The 11,939-nt window shown below is 48.2% G+C and overlaps 1 protein-coding gene across 1 annotated transcript in view; it reads right to left on the bottom strand.

The window, feature by feature from the left end:
* Nucleotides 1–495: 495 nt before the first annotated feature.
* Nucleotides 496–11,939, bottom strand: part of GNA13 (G protein subunit alpha 13) — a 33,065-nt gene continuing 21,621 nt past the window's right edge. Inside the window, 2 exon segments of the mRNA XM_025279344.3 lie at nucleotides 496–6,115; nucleotides 7,479–7,529. Coding sequence (XP_025135129.2) covers nucleotides 5,543–6,115; nucleotides 7,479–7,529 — 624 coding nt within the window. The 3' untranslated portion in view covers nucleotides 496–5,542.

The raw sequence follows: 11,939 nt of genomic DNA, 5'->3' as shown, positions 1-11,939 counted from the left end.
CAAGGGCAGTTCAAGATGCTACCTGGGGGAACTATCACCCAGCGTGGAGTTTTAGGAAACTGCTATTTGTGCAATTTTTCGGTAAATCATAAAGTTCCTTGAAGCAATAAAAGGAGTGGTACCATGTCAGTTTGCTCTTAAAACGCCATTTCAGCTACAAAAGATGCAACCGTGTTAGACTGGCAGGTGGACAAAGCGTGAACCCAGACACGGGCGCTTGACCTGTGATTTCAGGAGCAGCAGAGAGAAAAGGTGGCGTTTCCCGCTCCTGGCTGCTGCATCAAAACGGGTGTCTGGGAACTTCCTTGAAATCCACATCCCTTCTTCAGTGAGGAAACGTTTATAGACTAACTTAGGTCAAAGTATCATCAGAAATCTGCCGAGAGAGAGATTTCTGAGGTTCCAGCCACCGGGTGGGACTTCTTTCAGACTTTAAGTATCTGCTTTGCTCTTGACATTAATCAAAGAGTTAGTTTAAATAACATCATAGTATGGGACAGTTTATAAATGTTTATTAAACGTCAGTAATTTTTACAAAGCAAATATTAATAGCAAGAGGCAAAAAATTTTGCAAAATATGTACAAAAGTAAAAAGCCTTGATGACCAGGAATTCATTTTATCAAATCATTCTTTCCACTTTCAGACCTCCTGTAGAAATAATTTATTGCCAATCCTAAAGCACTGACAGAAAAAAAAAAATGTACAACTACCAGATAATGTGCTCAGTTCTCAGTTATAAAAAGATAGATGTTAAAAAATCTGAAGCTGCAAATACTTTGATACAGAGCTAATAGAAATCATGTTGTTAGGTACAATATCTACCAGGTTGTTACAAAATAAGACTTTTTGATAAGGCTTCTGTGGTAAATGAGCTCTACCACGCTGGAGTAGCAGGGAAAGCCATTTCAACATTTTGCAATTCTACTTTCAAGTAAGAGGTAAAGAAAGGGTAAACGGTATAGTCCACTGCATCGTTACAGGTCCTTTCCAGGAATCAACCCCTAAACAGGCATGACTGAGGATGAACACACCACTTAACTGTGGCAAGAAGCACTACAAACAGGATTTCCAGAGACAAGCCCAGACCAGAGGCTGAGCAAGGCGCATCCTTCCATCAGGAGGTTCGTGGCCTGACAGTGCACTGCGTCCTGGGGCCCTGCTTCCGTCCATCTGGAGATGCTCATCACTATCAAAGGTGATGCCATTTTGGAAAGGTCGCAAAATCTCTGACCAACCCAGAAATCACTGCCCTACCACCACCATTTTTTGTTGCATGTAAGCCCTGCCATTGGAAACCAGACGCTTAGACCTAGACGCTGCGAGGATGAGTTCTTTATATGCTAACTATACATTCAAGTACAGACGTAAGAATGCCAGTGGTGTACTGCAAGCCATGTTAACAATCACTATCTGCTAAGGCTAGTAGCAAGTTGATGGCATCTGAAAAATCCACGAAGTTCAACTTGTTTACAAGTATCCAGGTTTAGACTTGACTTTACTCTCTATTGGGCTTCCCTGGTAGCTCAGACAGTAAAGTGTCTGCCTACAATGTGGGGAGGCCCGGGAAGATCCCCTGGAGAAGGAAATGGCACCCCACTCCAGTCCTCTTGCCTGGAAAATCCCATGGACTGAGGAACCTGGTGGGCTACAGTCCATGCGGTCGCAAAAAGTCGGACACGACTGAGCGACTTCACTTCACTTTTTACTCTCTATAAATTTATGAAGCCCTAACCTCGTACCATAAAATAATGGGAATGTTTACTGTTTATCTGGAACGTGGAGACATACTCACACACTCCCTCCCTTCCTCGTGTTTACTACACTGAAAAGCCAATCTGGATCCTATCACGAGAACGAAGGAAGGAAAAAAGCAGCACTTTTAGTCCAGCATCACAGACCTATGGATAGATCACCTGTGAGTAATGTAACTTTGCATGTTGAAATGATGTGAAAGACAAAGTCAGATTTTCAACTGAAAAAAAAAAAAAAAAAAAAAAGACACATGCAGAATCTGTGCTCTTGATCCCTCAATTAAAACTTTCTTTCATTAAAAGAAATGAAAAGGTAACAGAGTGGCTTTCTCTAGATTTATTAGGGAGATTATTACAAATGTGTGACTGAGATTTACAGGCGTGATTTCACGGGTTCAAACAGGAAATGGAGAGTTAACACTGATACGCAGCCTTCTCAATACACGTAGAAGTAACACTTCTACAGACTGCAATGGAGAGAATCTTGTTTCAGACGGTTTGGTTTGGGGCTTTGCCGCAATGTCTCATTATATAATGAAAGCACCAATTTGAGGGTTTCTCACACAGTGATTTGAATTTCAGAACATTGCAGAACATGACTTGGTAATTTTATTCTTCATATAAATAAGGCATAACCGGATGTGTGTACTAATGCTGAAAATAACATCCTACCAAAAGCATAGATACAAGTATTTGGGCAGATGCCGGAAGTTAAGATGTACTCATTTCTGCTTACAAACAATTATGGAGCCCATGATTTCTGTACATATAAGTCAACACTTCTAATCACTCCTGGGGTTGGGGGAATCCGACTTCTTCCTGCTTTATACCAACCACTGAACAAGGACTCCCCTCGGCAACCTCACCAGAGCCTAACCAGGACCTTCGCCGTGTGACGGACACGCGGTGCGCCTTCCATGACGCCTTCTTCAGTTGCTCTTATGCCCCAGCTATCAAATGCCCATTCCAGACAACACAACTCAAGATTCCAGTTTAATACAGCACTTGGCAGCAAGCAATGATGTGGGTTGTTAGAAATAATATTTAAGTGGTAGAGGCATGCCTTTAAACTATTTGGATCTTCAGAAAAATATCTGACAAAAACGCTTCTCTATTTAAGAAAAAAAAAAGCAAAAATCTGAGGTGTTCTTTGCTTTATAAGGCAACTCTGTATACTGTAAGGTTCTTCAAGGTCAATGAAGACACTTGTGTGACATTTCTTAAGAATTAAACAAGAGGACATTCAGACCTAAGAACAGAATGTAATGGAGAATTAGGCACATTTTACTCCAAATTGTAACCATTAAGACTTAGAAAATTAAATACAGTGAAGAATTTTAAATTCAAATTACATTTTGAGAGACTGGGGTAGGGGAACAGGCATGGGGAAAACTACGAGCACCCTTGCAGTTCTGTCCCTAATTTCCACCTCCCCTTCACATAGTGGTATTTTAAAAGGATCTGGTTTTCATGATATAGGTATAGGACTCTCTCACATGGTTTAAATATACAGTATATAAAACGTGAACTAAAGCCTTCAGATTGAACCGGCAAGCCTGTATGAGTAATTTACTACCTCAAAATATACTCGAGGTTTTACTTTAAAAAGAAGTTGACTCTGAGACTTCACACACATCAGGAAAGGAATCTCAAATGCTCAGAACAGTATCCCATCTCTTTGGTGCTTTAACATTTGACTGTGGTGGTCAAAATGGGGACTTCTGCTTTGACGGGCAGTGTGTGTGGCTCATATCAGAGATGTGAACGAGGACCTGATTGAGACCATCCCTTCTCACTGCGCACACTGGAAACTGGCTTCAGCCCTCACTGGAGTGCATGAAACACCACCACCTGCTAAACCAACACACAGACCTCCACCACCGTCTCTGTAGCGTGCATGCGCTGTGCCCTGAAATGGTTCACGCTGCGGGTTAAACAACACACTTGTGTTTGGTGAGAAGCACTGGACACAGAACTCTCAGACACGCGCGAGCCCTGCTCCACGGACGCCTGTGTCGCAGGGCGGGGCTCACGTCAGCAGCACAGGATCACCAGGACACGGACACACGGGCAGCTGTGGGCGGAACGATGGAGGAGCTTCAAGTGCGAGCAAAGTCAGGCGCCCGACAACCCCTGGTCAGGTCCCAGCAGAGTCCTATCCTAAGCTGACTGCGACACAGACCCAGAGCCCGACCGGGGCGGGCTGGGGGATCCAGAATTCCAACCAGTTGTTCAAGGACTGCTCGCCTGTAAAATACCTGAAAACAGTCAGCTAATGAAGGGGCAGGTATCACAGTCAATCACAATTTTCAGGAAGGGGAGAAAAACCATCAGACTCTCCAAACTGTCACCTTGTACACCTGTTCCTTTACCCGACTGCACCACCACACGTAACCTACAGGGCGGGCCTCTCAATGCCGAAAACCAGCCATTCTGAGGCGCTCACGGAGGATGCGTCTGTTAATGGCAAAGCTCCTTGGAGGGAGCGTCTTAATTTGGGGCATGGTGGGGGAGGTCACATGTAACCATCTTTCAGCAGGAACTGGAACACGACTCCTCATTCTTGGGAGAATCCTTGAACCTTCCAAATGCACCTCAGGAGCTGGAATTCCACGAACAACAGTGCTGCCAACACGCACAGCCTCTTGGAGACACACTGAGAAGGAGTGAGGACCTCCAACCATGGCTTTCTGGATAGGCCGACAGCCTCTTAGAGACACACTGAGAAGGAGTGAGGGCCTCCAACCATGGCTTTCTGGATAGGCCGACAGCCTCTTAGAGACACACTGAGAAGGAGTGAGGGCCTCCAACCATGGCTTTCTGGATAGGCCGACAGGAAAACATTGCCCTTGGCAAGCTCCAAAAAACCCAAAAACCCCCATACATGCTGCCATCTGGAGCTGACGGGAACAGGCAGGAGCGTGAAAGAACCACGTCCATGATGGTGCAACAGGGATTCCCACTGTGGGCCCTACCGCGTCTGAGACGGGGTCTCAAAGTCTGAGAGGAAAACAAAACATCCTTGGGAAGGGCTATGTTTATTGAGAAAGTTCTGTTACCAGGTTGCACTTTCTAGCTGCTGCTATGGCCAAGGTTTCCTGCATGGCACCTGGATGACATATCTAAGTATGGGAAAGGCAGCCTGCACTCCACTCTTCTGGTTTCTAATCAAAACCCTGGGAACGGCACGCGCCTGTGCACACGGAACCACAAGGGAGCTTCCACCAGCGCCAGATGAGACACCATACGTGAACTAAGACACATGCCGAGCACTGCCTTCAGGAGCCACAGAAACTCAGAACAGCTGCTGGGGACACGAGCAATCAGAAGAACATGAAGGCCAAAGCCGGGGAAGTCTACGGATGGCCACCCCTCAGAGCAAACTTCCCCGACGGCCCTCCTTCCCCAACAGCCCACCGAGGCTGGCCACAGGCGCGGCTGCCGCGTGCGGCAAGCGAGGGCCCCGCTCGGCCCCGCCCTGCGGCGCCCAGGGCGCCTGCCACGCTTGGCGCCACAGGGGCACTGTTTGAGAAGTGGAAGGGTCAGAGCTGGAAGGACAGCGCGTCTGAGGCCTGGGGGGGGAGGGCCTGTCCAGGGAGGCCGGAGCTGTGCCCGCAGGCGGCGGTCATGGGCGGCCCTCCGCCAGGGGCCGGAGTCGCAGGAGGAGGACTGAGATTTCCAAGGAGTTAAACCCAGAATCAAGACTGTTCTAATTCCTGCTGTAAACTTCTATTTTAAAAATAAAACAAACAGAACACAGGAAGGCGAGAGGAGGCGGGCCCTGTGGGCGTCACTGGAGCATCAGCTGCTTGAGGTTGTCGTGCAGGATGGTGTCCTTGACGTCGCGGAACACCAGGCGGATGTTCTCCGTGTTGATGGCGGTGGTGAAGTGGTGGTATAGGGGCTTCTGCTGCTGGTCCCGGCGCTTGCTGCGGAAGCACTCCACCAGGAATTTCTGGACGTCTCTTAAGCAGTGGGGGTCCCCTTCAAACTCTAAGAAATAGTCTTTGATGCTCACAATTTGCACTTTCTCCTCAAGCAAATCTGTCTTGTTCAAGAACAGAATTATGGAGACGTTGCTGAAAACCCGGTTATTGACGATGGTTTCAAAAATGTTCAGTGACTCGGTCAGGCGGTTGGTCAGGCGGTCCTCCATGAGCACCTGGTCAAACTCACTGGAGGAGACGAGGAACAGTATGGACGTCACGCTGTCGAAGCACTCGAACCAGCGCTTCCGCTCCGACCGCTGGCCGCCCACGTCGACCATCTTGAAAGGCACGTTCTTGATTTCAAAGTCATACTCGTGGATGCCTTTGGTGGGCCTTCTGGCGAGCAGGATGTCTTGCTGGGACGGAATGTACTCCTGGAAAAGAGGAAATATTTCCTGCTCAGTGATTCAGGAATAATGAGAAAGTGGAGTGTGCCATTAACTGGTCTGCACATGAATCTGAGCAAACTCTGGGAGACAGTGGAGGGCAGGGGAGCCTGGCGGGCATTTGCTGAGTGTCGAAGAGGTGCCGGGCCCTGTCGCTAAGCAGCAAGAACTCAGCTCTTCAGAACCAAGACACATGGTCCCTGCCTTCAGGGAAAGAGGGGAAAAGACCAGCCAACCTCACAGGAATCAACAACTGAAACACAAGCAGTGGAGTCTTAAAACAGAGGAGGGACCATGAGTGGTGTGCTCAAGGAAGGCTACACGGAAAGGCGAGCTCAGAAGAACAGGTCAGTTGGAAAACATGAAATAACTCTTAAAAACTGCGTCTATCCACCAAAGCTTCTCTCCACTTGGCTGGTACTTAACTTTTCTTTAAGGCTGACTACAATCTAACCTGATGGAAGGGTGACAGTGAGGTAGGTCTTCACACACAGTCTCACTGATGTGGATGGAGTGGACAAAACAAACAAACACAGGGGCCTACACAGAGACCGCCCCGAGGACACCCGCGTCTGGGGAGACATCCTGAGTGCAGGGGGACAAGTGCCACCAAGCAACAGACAAGAGGAAATGCAAAGCGCGTCCAGCGAGAGCACAAGGAGGTCCTTCTCCACACAGCCTGGCACAGGGGCTGCTTCCTGCCCACAGCAGGGCTCATTCTGCTCTCCTTCCGTTTTATGTTCAGGGTTAAACAGGGAGGGTCAGGACTGGCGCAGTGCCAGGGCAGCGGCCCTCAGGGGCCTTCCCAGCAGCCTGATGCCTCCTCCAGGGAGGCCTCTGCCTGAGCCCCGTGTGGAGAGCGGCCAGCACCAGCCTCTGCTGCTTGGGGCCACGGGGGATGCACCGCCGGTCAGTCCAGCTGGCGCGGCAAGGGTGACTCTGCCCGCGTCACAGCCTCGAGAATCCAGCCTCCTATCCTCCAACCCTGCAAATGGGGGTCCTGAACTGGAAAACACTGTTTGTCGCAAAGTTCTGAACTCAGCGAGCGCTCTGTTCAGCCTCCGCTTACAGAAAAGCAGAGACCACGCGTGGACGTGCTCATGTGCCGTCTTCTTTCAAGCATAAACTTCTTTCTGCAAAGAGCTGTACTTTCATGAAACAGTGGGCAGGGCATTCCTCGTGGAAATGGCAGCGGTCAGGAGAGGAGAGAGAGGGAAAAAATGAAGCAGGAACAATCCAAATACAGCCATGAGGAAAAAGGAAATAGCTCAGTACATAATTTCTCCAAATTTCTTCACCCTGGCTACTGCTTTCTAACGACAATAAACGTAAACACTGCCTGAAAACTTACTGGTTCTCCGAGTTTATCCAAGTTATCCAGGAAATATTTTACAGATTCACCCTGAAAACAAGAAGAAGATAAATCGTTACTAACGCTGAGGCATGGGAGGCTTTGCTGCACAGTTTACATTAGACTGTCTGCTTGTGCACTTAACCCAAACATGCTCTGCGTAGTCACCCACTTCAGACGGAGCAGCCGACCCCACTAAAAACGTGTAAAACATCCGCCTCCGCCGGAGCCTGGGAGCCTCTCAGTCTCTGCACGAGCGTCCCCCGCGACCACCCCCTCAAAGAGGGTTCCACGCAGGCATTTCCACACAGCTGCAAGTCCACAGGGAAGACCTGATGAAAAGGTGCAGACTGCTTTCGAGATAAACATACAACCACAGTCCCGGTGGGATGGCTTCTGTCTGTATCCTCCTATCTCAAGTTGGTTGTCTTCTGAGACAGGAACAAAGCATGGATGAGGCGGGGACCGCTGAGGGGACAGGCGAGCCCAGACAGACGCCCCCGAGCCCCAAGCCCCAGTGCCTACACTCTCTGGGCCCACACTGCGCCTAGATTTCAGGCAGTTTCAGACACCTCAAGCGTATGGGAACACCTTCCTCAAGGAAATCCTTGAACAGCAGACAGACAGGTGAGCGGGGAGCACCCACACAGAGAAGGCTGTGGGCTCACCCCCCGCTGGATCGCTGCAGCCCAGCACTCGTCTGCCGGAAGCTGCTCCCCAGGTCTGGCTCCAGAAGGCAGTGCCTCCCTGATGCAGGAGAGTCACCGTAAGGTCTTGTCTGTAGGGAGTTTCTACAATCAGGTGACTTCTGGGGTCACACTCTGAGTCATGAGGCCTTAAAGCTGCAGATCCCAAAATTTTAGTCTCTGGATTCCCTTTATACACTTAAGATTCTTCAGGACCAAATAAATAAATAAATAAAAAAGATTCTTCAGGACCCCAAAGAGACTCTGTTTAAGTGGATTACAGCTATAATACCATGTTAGAAAGTAAAATGAGGCAGCTTAACAAATATTTTACTCATTAATTCATTTAAAAATACCAATAATAAACTCATTCACACGAACTTAGTAAAGACAGTGAGACACTCGACTGCTTCTACACCCGCCCTGTCACCAAAGGGGACTTCAGCTGGAGCCAGTTAAGCAGGTCCGGCCTCCTACAGAATGCCCACTGGAAACGGAGTATCTTAATAGCCTCTGCAATTGTAGATATTTTTGTTTCTACACCAGGATTTGACAAATGACAGCTTACTAAAAGTCTACTTCGTACTCTGAATGGGTCTTTTACCCCCCAACAATTTTGTAGCATCAAGCCCTGGAATATAGTGGGCAATCAAGTGTACAAGACATAATATGGAGAAAATCATATTCATTGTCATAATGACGATCTCATAAGAAGCCTTATGGCTCGGGAAGTCGACAAGCTCACAGTGGCAAGCAGACGCAAGCTTTCCTAAATTCTGATTTTTAGCTGAAAGCTCAAGTTTTATCAATGACAACAAATTTATTTTCCTCAAATTGGCGGGCTAATAATTTCATTCATTTTCTTAAAAAAAAAAAAAAAAAAAAGCCCATCAAATGCCCAAGTGTGAGTAAGCTGGTTGTCTGTTTCAAGGAAAAATGGTGTTCCATGAAAAATACAGTGAATTCGAACACAACACTGCCAGTCACCAAGGCGCTTCCCAGAGACTGGTCTGTGCAGGAGCCTGCTGCGTCCAGAGCTCTTCCCGTGGAGATCTAAAACAGTCTTTACTGCTCGATCAAGGACAGTCTTAGGGGAGCCTGGTGCGTGCTTTCCTTGGGGCTTCCCTGGAGGCTCAGACAGGAAAGCAACTGCCTGCAATGCAGAAGACCTGGGTTTGATCCCTGGGTCGGGAAGATCCCCTGGAGAAGGAAATGGCAACTCACTCCAGTGTTCTTGCCTGGAGAATTCTGTGGACAGAGGAGCCTGGCAGGCTATAGTCCACGGGGTCGCAGAGAGTTGAACACGACTGAGCAATTTCACTGGTTCACTGGTGCGTGTTTCCAGCTGAGGACGCTGAGTGGCGTGTCTGGGGCTCACCCTGCACGGAGGCTCCAGCAGCGGCAGCCATGCCGCTCTGGGCTGTTGGTGCATGTCCGCCCGGCGACGGGAGAGGATGTCCCAGGGACACCACAAAGAGTGCAGAATGTGAAGCCTCCTTTTAAAGGCTTTCTGGGATCCCTGTGGCCCAGGGACCACACCTGGAGAACTGCAATGCGGGAGACCCAGGTTCAATCCTGAGTCGGGAAGATCCCTTGGAGCAGAAAATGGCTACCCACTCCGGTATTCTTGTCTGGAGAATCCCATGACAGAGGAGCCTGGTGGGCTACAGTCGGAGAGAGTTGGGCATGACTAACACTTAACTGCTAAACTGAGGTAGATGATTACAAAGCGAAGGACCACAAGCTCCCTGAGCTTGGCCCAGCACTCCTGTGGCAGCAGAGCCGGCCTAGCTGCTGCAAGGGACTCTGCAGTCTTGGCTTCTCCTACTGGGCGAAACTACTGAAATGTTTTGCTGCAAAACACGACGGAGATCACACAGTGTGCAGTGTCTACCTGTAACCCAGAAAACTCTTAATTCCGTTCATAAATGTGGACTTGGGGCTTCATGGTAAGAATAGCGCTGCAGTACACAGGTTTTGGTTTTCATTATTTAAAATATGGACAAGGTAATTTGGCAGTTCTGAGTGACTATATTCTCTTCTCAAAACAGGAAAATCATCCCCATTTGGTCTCCTCTTGGTATTATTATACAAATACAAAGAAATATTTTAAATTTCACTGAAGCTTCCTGATTTAACTGCATTCCCTAAGGGGGGGGTGGTTTCAGAATGTGCTTTTGTTTATTAGGAATTCATAACCTCACCAAAATCACATGATGATATTATACAAACACGCATGTGCTCCGTTAACAAGTTTCAACTTCTACTACAGAAAGTTTCATCAGTATCATCTACAAAGTCCTTTGTGCGCTTGACACTGTACAAAATCTAAGTAAAAACGTTTTAATTCATTTTCACACATTTCAGTGTGTGGATTATTGCTCATATTTTAAGGCCTAAATAAGGTGCCCTTTGCCTTCTCCCCTAACATTTGGCCAGTATCTATTCACGGACAAGAAATGCTTTAAAATATTATTCCTATGAAAAACATGTTTTGGTTTAAAATAACTCCTCAGTCAAAAAAAGTGGTGTTAACCTATCTTTCATATCACAGGTGATATGACTGACCCTCCATTAGTGAGAAGACTGAAAGTAGGAATGATAATCTTAATAACCTCAATGATCTTTCACTGCACGTGGTGTGGTGATAATGGAGGCCGCTGACTGCTAAGGGGTGAAGCTTCCCCCCAAACCTGCCCTGAGACAATACAGGTTAAACACACACGTGCGGTGTGAACACACGTGCTATAGAAGGGTGAACACTCTTCTGAATTTGGTAACTCGGGAAATTCCTTACAGGAGCTTTAAAGACCTCCACTGGGGTAACGACAGAGAGAAATCTGTATTTTCACCTCAAAAAAAAAAAGATAAAAGATAAAAAAGGACCTCGCTGGTGGTCCAATGGCTGAGACTCCGAGCTCCCTCTACAGGGACTCCAGTTCGATCCCTGGTCAGGGAACTAGATCCCTCATGCCGCAACCGAAGTTCAGATGCTGCAACTAAGATCCGGAACAGCTAAATAAACGTATTTCTTAAAATATATATAAAATACGTGTTGCTTGCAACTCAACCACGAAGGACACATCAATGGACGGCGGCACCCCTGTTCTCAGGAACCTGGCTGAGCTGAGGGCCCCGAGTGCAAGTGCAACCCCGACGCCTCGCTCAGCACGGCCGGCGGGCCCTCGCCTCCCCCGGGGTCGGGGATGAACTGTGACGGGCCGGGGCCGGCCTCCCGCGGGCCTTTGCCCTAACCACTTCAGAGGTGTCAAATCCTCTCCTGTCTAACATTAACTTTGATTCGAGGCCTCTCCTCAACACTGAGCCATCTGGCAAGCCCCTGACCTTCTCTGAGCCTCAATCGAACGGTAAAATGAGGAAGGCCCCTGGTTCGACGGATTATCACCAAAGTGGGGCCCAGCAACTTCAGTTTGTGCAGCTGATCGACAGTGATGGTCTCCTTTCCTTTACTACGTGCCTGTGAGCCCCGAGGCGGGCGCTTCTGCTGTGGCTCACCATTCACGCCGTGCTGCTCAGTCCCCCGGCTAACACAGAAGTACTTCAGGTCCTGGGCAAGAAACACCATGGGCTCAGGACTCACTCTTTTTTGGTTATGACTCGAGGCGCCGTTATACCTCTCCTCAGTATGTGTTGTATTACTGAAGAGAATTCTTAATAAACTTCCAGAGAAAAGCCATTTCACACTTACAAGTTTTTAAATTTAAGATGTTTGAGGTCACCCCTTAACTCTTTTCTCTGAAGTTCGGAGGTAAGT

The sequence above is a fragment of the Bubalus bubalis genome, chromosome 3, assembly GCF_019923935.1.
Source record: "Bubalus bubalis isolate 160015118507 breed Murrah chromosome 3, NDDB_SH_1, whole genome shotgun sequence".
Taxonomy (NCBI): domain Eukaryota; kingdom Metazoa; phylum Chordata; class Mammalia; order Artiodactyla; family Bovidae; genus Bubalus; species Bubalus bubalis.
Note: the sequence above shows the minus strand (reverse complement) of the source record. Positions and strands in the feature narration are given on the sequence as shown.